This window comes from Pezoporus flaviventris, unplaced genomic scaffold (genome assembly GCF_033815535.1).
Source record: "Pezoporus flaviventris isolate CSIRO_AGI_PZ_B2104156 unplaced genomic scaffold, CSIRO_AGI_Pfla_v1 ptg000036l, whole genome shotgun sequence".
Lineage (NCBI taxonomy): Eukaryota > Metazoa > Chordata > Aves > Psittaciformes > Psittacidae > Pezoporus > Pezoporus flaviventris.
In genome coordinates, this window is record NW_026892584.1 from 1,605,369 (window position 1) to 1,615,369 (window position 10,001).

The 10,001-nt window shown below is 41.5% G+C and overlaps 1 protein-coding gene across 1 annotated transcript; it reads right to left on the reverse strand.

Annotated features, from left to right (window-relative positions):
- Positions 1–5,195: 5,195 nt before the first annotated feature.
- CUNH11orf91 (chromosome unknown C11orf91 homolog) lies at positions 5,196–6,873 on the reverse strand. Its single transcript, XM_061464286.1, has 2 exons — positions 6,392–6,873; positions 5,196–5,410 (listed from the first exon to the last, which is right to left on the reverse strand). The coding sequence occupies exons 1-2, from the start codon at positions 6,753–6,755 to the stop codon at positions 5,340–5,342; spliced, it is 435 nt and encodes a 144-aa protein (XP_061320270.1). The 5' UTR covers positions 6,756–6,873; the 3' UTR covers positions 5,196–5,339.
- Positions 6,874–10,001: the final 3,128 nt, after the last annotated feature.

Sequence of the window (10,001 nt, forward strand, 5' to 3'; positions counted from 1 at the left end):
CTGAGTGCTGCTCCTGATTTCCCTAATTTATGTTGAGATATTAGCTCTGAATTTCCAGGACAGGTGGATCTATCATGCAGCATTTGCTGCTGAAAACAGAAAAATCATTTTATGATAGCCTGGCATTTTTGGGTTTCCTCTGAAAAAGGTCACTGAGCTAATTAAGGCAGCTTTACTCGAAGATTAATTTACATTCAAATAATCCATTGTAATAAGGATGAGTATCTTTTTGGAAAGTTTTAATGTGGCAAACTCTAAAATAAAGCAGTCTGCAATTTGATGGAGCCACGTTTGATATAAAATACTCCAAAACTTAAATGCTTTAAAATGTGTTTTAAAATGGCTTTGTATCTAATTTTCCCCATCACAAAGCAGCCAAGACCGCTTCAAGTTTCAGAAGTGAAAGACCTGTTGGCACTCCTTGGGGAGCACAAATATCACTGTAGGTGTAGACTTGGCTCTTTCAGCAAGACAGCTCATTCTCAGGCCTCAGGTTGGCTGAGATGTGGCACTCTGCTTTTTGAGAAGGCTTCTTTGTTAAGAATTGGAAATGGGAGCAACCTACTAATGTTTTGAGATCTCTGCCCAAGAATCAAAATCATAGCATAATGTTTCTTTCTCTAATGCAATATGGGTAGATTAGTTGAGTCACAAGGCAGCTATATGAAAGAGATCTGAGCTATGCCAGCATCTAAATGTCAGGTTTAGCTTCCCTAACCAGTCTAAAAGAACAGAAAAAAGTAAAAAAAAAAAAAAACAACCAAAAAAAACTGAATTAAAAAAAAAGGCGGTAATGTTCATTCTATTTTGTTTAATATATGTTTAATTTTTACAAAGGACGCAAATAGATCAGTTTTGAGATTAACCCATAAGCCTACAGAGATGAGAGCAAACTACTGGATGTAACAAGATCAGGTGGAAACAGAGGAGAAAATTAAAGGTAAATAAAATGTTTATGGACAATTAGAATTGACATATGTACTATTAACTGGTTGTATGTCCAAATTATTAATATAAGCTTATTACTCTCTAGCCAAATTCATGTGTTAGTATTTTCCATTGAAATATTTAGTATTTTCCGATTGAAAGGACAAACAGTGATTTTTTTCCAGGTGTTATTACTTACATTACCACCCAGTAATTAAACATGAAGTGTTGCTTTAAGATAAAGGGCATATGACAAACTGAAGAACAGATGGAGAAAAACCCTTAAACTGTATGTTGGGAAAAGTAGCTCTGCTCAAGCCAAGAAATCCGCAGTGAATAATGGCTAATGAGAGAGCTGGATGTGTGGCATATCACGACAGGGACTCAAGGTGATGCAGACTCAAATCCTCCTTTATTATCACCAAACCCTTTTTATCCCCTTTTTGGTACTTTCCCAACCTGCACATACATACAACGTTCAATCTCATTGGCCACTGTGAAGCTCTCCAGGTAAATAGTCCAATCACAGTGTTGCAGACCCTCTCACAGCCCCCACATTGTCTGGCCTTCAAGGCCCCAGCTCATTGCCTCAGGGCTTGTCAAAGCACCAAGTCCTCAGAGCTCATTCCTGAACTCTTTTTCATGCAAATCTTATTGCCTTCACTTCCCCACATGGATGCAAAGAGAAAGAGTGGATAAAAGGTGAGGTAAAGTAACAGATAGAAAGCAGTGTTCATAGGTAATGGGGAATCCTTGTAGGCCTTTGCAATAACCATGGAAAACTTGGAGGGGTTTAGGAGTGAAATTATTCTGGAGATTTCGGAAAATGAATCGCTGCCCTGTTATCTAACGTGGTCTAAAAGCTCTTCTGTGTGAGGCCTTTAAAGGCTGCTGTATATTGGCCATTTTATTTCATGTCTGAGTTTGTCTTGTGTATTTAGGTACTACTACAGATCCTATTTTCATAGTAACCGTTTCAGTATCAGTTCCACAGGTTTAGCCTCAAAACTGTTTGAATGACTTCTTATCTTCATTCTGCAGAGGGAGCTGTAAACCACTGAGGCCCAAATTTCCAAGTTATTTGGGTAATAATTTGGTTCTTTAGTCACCTAGATTTACCTTTTGTATATTCCCTGCCTTGGTCTCCACGTTATGTTTGAAAAGAGAGAGAGAAATCTGATGATCAGGTGTAAAAATATTTCATTTAAGAAGCCCACTTCAGAAGCTGGCACACTTGTACTGTGCTGTCTGTAGTAAAACAGCTTATAAGGATGCCAAGGACTGAAAAATGAACTGTTGTGCCAGAAGCACAGTATCATTAATTAGGCTTTAAAGAACTAAGCAGCAATTAAATGGTGCCAAGGTGGGCTTGAAGACTTAAGCAAGCTGAAGAGGGAGGGTGTTTGTATTGTAGCATATGATGGATTTGGAGTGCAAAAGGGAAAGCTCACTGTTGACCTGCGTACTTTCAACTGGCAGGCAGCTGACAGGGCCCTGGGCCAGCTGGACCAGGCTCTACCACATGGACTGTCTGCCCCACAGGCCCAGGAGACGCACCTCACCTCAGGCCCCAGCTTCCACCCAGGCCTGGTCTGTGCTTCAGGAGTGCCTGTGAGGGGACTTCCTGGTTTGAGGGCTGCCTTGGTGAGACCCTCCATGGGCCTGTTGTACAGGTGGTCCTGTCTCTTCCTGCACGGTCCCTCACCTTGCCCTACCTGAGGCATACTGGGATGTGGACAAAACCTGGCCTTACCACACTGCCCCATCTCTGCTCAGGTTCTGTGTCATTAAAGAGCATATTGACTAGCAGGTGAAACCGAGACTCGCCATATTGGCAGAGACACCTGCCTGACAGGGGCAATTGCAGACAGTAAGATTCTGTTTAAGATCTCCTAGCTGCTTGGATAAAATGTGATTATTATAGTTAGTTGATTGACAATAGGCTAGATATTTTTTTAATATAAACTCTGTGTAGGGTAGATCAAAATCTGTCTGGAAAGATTAAGATAGCAAAAGAGTGAATGCTGTAATACGCAGTAATGCAAAATAAAATTTTGATATCATATTGCTAAAATGCGTCACAGTCGAGCAACTTGAATGGTTTGGTTTTTTGCTTTTTTTTTTTAAAAAAAAAAAAGGAAAACAACAAAAAACCCAACAGATTAAAATATTGCTCTTCTAGAAAAAAAAAGCCCTGCTTGACAAAATATGAAAGCTTCAGGGCTGGTAATTATTATTTCATGCTGCCATCTACTGCTCTTGAAACAAAACAGGCAAAAGTAATTTTTTTTGTGGGTTTTCTATCAGTCTGATGAGCCTGTTTACTACTTTGTTAGGTTATTCGTGATGCCATATATATATATATGGTGTTATTTTTTTTTAATGGCAGTTGTTCTCCAGATCTTCAGTCTGTCATTGCTGTGCCTGTCCATATTTTCTCAGGAAAGGATGTGTCTTCCAAACATAAAGATGTTGTCACTCTAAAAACAGACACAGGCTTTAGCCTAAGCACTATTTGTTCTAAAATAACTGTAAAATGTTAGTTGAAAGTTGGTGGTACGCAACTATTCTGTTAAAAACTAACTAAAGCCTTAACTTCTATAATTTTGTGGTATGCTGTTATGATAACATCAAAGTAGTTTTCTAAAGCTTGCTTAGAGGCATAGAAGTTTTAATCACACATATTTATTCTCAGTTGCACTTATTTAATGTACGGTCATGGTTTAACCCCAACCAGCAACTAAGTACTGAATCTCCTGTTCAGGTCCCTTGACTCTACTCTGTTTTATGGCCCTCAGAAGGATTTGGATTATTTTCCTTCCTTTCTCAAAAACTTCTTCTGCTGTAACACCCCACACCGTGATGTCATCAATGTATTGCAGGTGTTGCAGACTTCACCCTATTCCAGTGCAGTCTGGATAAGTCCATGGCAGATGGTAGGGCTGTGTTTCCACCCCTGGAGCAATTGATTCCAAGTGAATGCCTCTGGAAGTGAAAGCGAAATGTGGCCTGCACTCTACTGCCAAAGGTACTTAGAAAAGTGCATTAGCAATGTCAATTGTGGCATACCGCTTGGCTGCCTTTGACTCCAGTTAGTACTGAAGTTCTAGCATGTCTGGTACAGCAGCACCCAGTGGTGGTGTGACCTTATTCAGGCCATCATAGTCTCCATTCTCCAGCTGACTTTTGCACTGGCCATATGAGACCATTAAAGGTTGAGGGGGTCCTGCTGATCAGTCCTTGCGTCTCTGGTTGATAAATCAGCTTCTGGATGTGAATCAGGGAGTCTCAGTCTGTGTGATATTGCCAAAGCTCAGTCAGGGACAGGGATCAAGTGGTTACATCTTGTTCTGGTTCTGCCTCTTCCTTCTGTTCTTGTAATGGCCTTGCTTCATCCTCCTTCACCAAACAAGATGTCTTGCTTGTCCATTTCTTCTTGTGTATAGGGGTGGCTGATACAGGTACGGGTTGGTTTTCTGGTTCAGCTGTGGTGCCTGTCACTGGGCTTCAAGTGTTGCTTTGCCATCAGATCCAGATACCTTCTTTTCCCCTTGAGGGCACTGCATAGCGTTGAGCAGGGCTCGGTAGGCATGGTCCAGGTCCCAGCATGTTGCAGTGACTCGTGCCTCTCTGTAATTGCCAGGGTGACAGGATACTTCTTCCAAACATTTTACTAGTTTTTCCAGATTCTGCACTTGTCAGGGGAAGAATTCCAAAGCACTGGAAGTGCCCACTGCTCTAAATACTTGCCCATATACCCCTGAAACCCTGCCATTCATAACTATCCAGCCTTGGGGCAGATCTCTGCATGGTACTCTTAAATAGCTGTTTAACCTTTGTGCCTCACATTGGGCTCCAAAAAGGACTGTCATGGTTTAACCCCAGCCAGCAATTAAATACCATGCAGCTGCTGGCCCCTCAACCCCCTGGAGGGATGGGGAGGAGAATCAGAAAACTTCTGGGTTGAGATAAGAACAGTTGAGCAATTGAAATAACAGTAATAATAATAGATGAAACTAGGATATGTACTTAGAATTAAAATACTACCAACCTGTATTTTGTATGGGAATTACTGTGTTTCCCTGCTACATTTATCTTGCATATCATCAATGCACTGCTACAAATCTTGACATCACAAGTGTTAATTTCTGAGTGTTTTTGAAGAAAATACTATCCATCCAATTTGTCTACAGTAACTGGAGAAAAAATGTTGAGATACGTAGTAATGTTGTCAGTAGCTAGTACCAGACAAATAATACACAAAAAAGCTCAGTAGGAAAATATACTGTATTTTTTAATTTTGTAGGAGAACAGCATATAATAAATAGAAAAATAATATTGAAGATCCAGTAAAATACTCTGTGGTGATACAGTGCTAGAATATCCAGCTGAAATAATCATCGCGGTGGAGGCTATTTCTTCAGCTTCTGCTTTGCTTTTATGAGTTCTATCTTTTCTTCTCTCTGTGCCTTCAGAAGTTTATCTAAACAGGAGCAAAACATAATTTGTCATTAATTCTGTCATTAATACTTTACTTTTCAGAAAATCAAATAATGGGTTAAGCAAACTAGCAGTATTCCTTACAATTTCTTGGCTAGCAAATATCTGAAAACTGAAGTTTCTCACATGTATTGAAAATAATAGGTATTAAAATGGGGGGAGGGGGGCAGGGAGGTATGTATTGCTGTATAACAAAGGAAAATATTGATTTCCTGTTCTGAAAAGTAAATATATACAAACTACCTATCAGAATTCCTTTGAGATATTGCTTTGAATGTAAATATCTGACGGACATTTCTTGTGTGTTCTTGTAACCTTTGCGCTCCCAAAAGCTTCCTGGCTTACAGCCTTGAAGGAAATGATAAGCACCATATCTTTACAGTTCCCTATTGGAAACCCTCAGTAATCAGAACCTGCTGAACTGTGTTATTTCCTGTATTTCCTTCAGGAAAAACTGTCTGTGCTTACCAGTGGCCTTTACATCAATGTTGATTTACAACCACAGCATCTCATTAGTGCATGTATATACTCCCTCTGATTTGAGTGGCATCTGCATTGTTTTGTTAACACTTAACGACTTAACGTTTTTTTTAATGACACTAGGGGGTTTGTCCATTGTGCATAAGTAACCACATCCGTAGTTCTTGTCCCTCCTTTAATTTGTGCCCTCAGCCAGTTGTCCATGACCAGCGACCACAGTAGATGACGCCAGTTTTGCCTCCTGCACCCGACGTGCTACCCCAGACCGTTGTGGCCGTGACCCAGGTAGGTGCAGGGCCCCCAAGTCTGGATCTCCTCACACTAACCCTACAGGCACTTCGCTGTGGGTGCAGAGGCATCTGGGACTGCCCCTGCCCTTTGGTTACTGTTGGAGGAACCTGCCGCCTCGGGGGCCGGGCGGTGTTCGGCCCGTTGGAGCCCTTCTGTAAAGGAGCAAAGGGAGCCATGGCCCGGGGACACGCACACTGCTGGGCGTCGAAGCCCTCGCCGACGATAGCCAGCAGATCCAGCTCCTTGAGGCGGATGCCCAGCTCGGTGACCTCGTCCTCCAGCCGCTCCTGCTCTCCGGGGCGCCGCGTCGCGGACCCGCCCCTGCCCTCCTCCGCAGCCGGCGCCGGGCAGAAGAACCGCAGCGGCTCGTAGGCGATAGGCGCCAGTGCCGCAGCCCAGCGGGGCGTCCCAGTTGCGGCCGGCGGGGGCTGTCGCTGCCCGCCCATGGCCGCGAAATAAGTCTGCATGCAGCCGCTGTCGGCTGGGGGTCGGATGGGCTCTGTGTGGTCGTGGAACTGCGGGAAATAGAGTGGGCCCGGGGGCCGCTGCTTGGTCATGGCGCCGGCCGCCAGTCTCCGGCATCCAACGGCGGTTGTCCTGGAGACTCGCCGGCCGCGAGTCGGCGGCGTTGGGCGCGGGCCCCTCCATGACAGAGGGTACCCGTTCCTTGCCGCGGCTCTTCGATCTCGCCCGGCGGCTGCCCAGTTTCCCCAGCTGGCAGCCTCAAGCCTCATAGAGACTAGCTAAAACAGGTTCTTGTCAGACATTCGTCTTCTTGAGGGAAAAGGGTCCCTGATATTAAACAGTGTGTTTTGGATAGCTATTCTATTATGAGTTACAGTTTTAACTGTCAAGAACAGGAACATACCTGTTCCCTATTCTAAGTTAAGACAATGCATAGTCTGAAGAAAACTCTTAACTCTTTCCTTAGTCCGTTACTATTCCTTGCATCAGCAGGGGCTGTGGAGGTAAAATCACTTAGAAGAAGGTGAGGAGCCTACTCCGCTACTAATGCAGGCATGAGCCGTCTTCAACAAAACACAGCCCCTAGGGGACTATGTGGTCTGGATTAAATTCAGTTTTTAAAGCTTTCCCTTGACTATAATGAGACTTTTGGTATTACCTTTTTCTAGAAGTGGACTTTGTGGATTTTGGGTATGGTGTGCTGTGTTGTGAGCCAATACTAACATGAATGTTTTGAAATTTAGCAGGTCTACAGACACTAGTAGTCACAAGAGTGACAGTCCATGCCCTGCAAAAGTGGTAGGAGCAGAAAGATAGTGTCAGGAGTCATTTGGTATTTTATTTTCATGTGCACCATTGAGGGAGTGTGCTCTGACTTAAGAGTCAAAACCAGCTGTGTTTTGTGCTGTGTGCTTACATTATTGAAATTCCAGTACCGGTATGGTACAGGTTGCATATTTTGTGAATAGAGCAGGTATATTTCAAATAAGGAGTGATCAGATGGGAAGTCTGCTAATAACATTTATTATTTTCCCCCCAGTTTATATTAGATTAGACCAGAACCATGTAGAACCGACTACAGTTGATTCTACGTGACAGTGAGAGGAGAGAATCCAAGCATTAGGTGGACACAGCACAGTGTTCTTTTGTTTCCATGATAATTTGGGAATGTATAGTACGAGTCAATAACCCTTCCTTAACTAGGTCTTTGTGGCTCACTTTTGAAAGCAAAACAGTGTTCATGCAAAATTTGCAGGGAGCTTTACTTTTGAAACCAGCAGAACGCCAAGTGCTTCTGCTTATCTTTACTAAAATAAGTTTCTATTTATCTGTGAACATACAAAAGAAATAGACATATCACAGTTTTATTTGAATCAGATTCAGTCAGTCTTCCATAGAATCACGGAATGGTTTGGACTGGGAGGGACCTTAAAGCTCATCCAGTCCCAATCCTCTGCCATGGGCAGCGACAACTTCCATTAGACTAGGTTGCTCCAAGCACCATCCAACATAACCTTGAACACTGCCAGGGATGTGTTATTTTATTACGTTCTAAGTTAGCTTCCCTTTTATTGTATGTTTCACTTTGCCATTTGGGTAATATTGGCATACTTTTAAATTAACAATATTTTGAATAACTGAATTTGGACTTTTTTCTCTTCATCTTTTTTGTCACCACAGTAGAGTAAGTACTATCTTGCTGTTGCACTGTCAAGCACACCCTTGGTTGCTCACCTCTTAACTATTAAAGAAGATTAGGTAAAGTATTGTTATTTAGTATTTAGTAGAGAAAAAACAAAATGTAAGTATATCAAGGTGTGTGTAATTATATGTGCACATGGAAGAGAAGAGGTATTAGGAAACCAGTAAGGTTCTCATTACTTTAAAGCCCAATCTGAAATTTGTGTAGTGTATTCCTTATGTAGAGAGTGATAAGGAAAAGCACCTGCTTTCAAAAGAACTGAGAAAAAAGAATTAAAAATAATTATTTCAAAAGAACTGATAAATAGAGATTAGATCTTTAGTAAAAGTGTTTGGTTTATGAAGTAGAACTTAAGACTGATAAATATATTTTTAGTGAAGTAGCATTAACAGTCTTAGCTGTTATTTGTTCTTTGGTGGTGGCATGTTTCATACTGTCCTAAAGTGGCCTACAGATAACTCACAATAATGTTTTGGTACATGGTGCAATGCACGAGGATTTCTATAACTTACAAGTTTAAGGATGTTTGCATGGAAAAGAATGATAGCCTATTGATAAGCATTTTGATGAGGCTATTAATGCCATTTTTCAGAGTTAAAGCCAGTATAGGTACTTTCATTGGGAGAGATGAAATGTGGTTATTCATTAGCACATGTATGTATATTGTGAAGTTTTGGTCATGTATGACAACTAGCAGGGATAGGATGCTGAGAGATAGCAAGTTTGGTCTTGGCCCTGATCCACTGCAGCAGTTCTCAGTTTCTCGATATCAATCTTAGTGAAAAGAGAAAGGTAACTTGTTCTGAACAGAGAGAATTGAGGTTTTCAGCTGAAAAAGGCTAAACAAGAAAAAAAAGTCACCAGAGAGGAAATTTTTTGAAGGAGAGAGCATAATATAAGTGTTGTCATTTCACAGGTACTTATAACATTTTTCTAGCATTTGTCTTTCATCATTTGATATCAGTCAAATACACAGTTTATAAACATTTCTGTGTGGACTAGTGAATCACAGCAATGCATGGGTTTATATGCTAGGTGGTAAAATAATGAACCTGAAGGTTTCTTTGTCTTAGAACCAGATGCACTTTTTAATGCAGAATGCATTTTTTAATGTAAATAGTAATGCAGAATGTAAATTTTTAATGCAGAAGAAGCTGGTCATGTTGTCTTTAAGTGCCATCTGGTGGAGTTCGTGCATCATGTTCCAAGTGCTGCCTTGTCTTTCTGCTTGCATTAGTCATGCAGGTACATACGTGCTGAGCACAGAAAAGGTTGCTGCAAGAATCACAAGTTAGAGATACAGAGATTATATAAAGATGACTGGCACTGCAAAGAGGCTGCAGCAACAGAGTTGGTCAGATTATAATGTAGGTCTTTATACCTACATTATAATCTGACCAATCTACATACCTGTAGGTTTCAGAGATCTATAACCTACATACCTAGGTTATACCTGTAGGTTTCAGAGATTTCCAGTTCTCAGAACTGTGAAAATTTTCTCCTTCACTTAATGTATAATTAGTGATAGCCTCTTTAATGTGAAGCGGATAAAGCTCTTGGTAGTAGTATTTTTAAATTAAGATTATGACATTCCGGAACTACAGTCTAACCTTTCTTGAGGGGAGTGCGGTCAAAC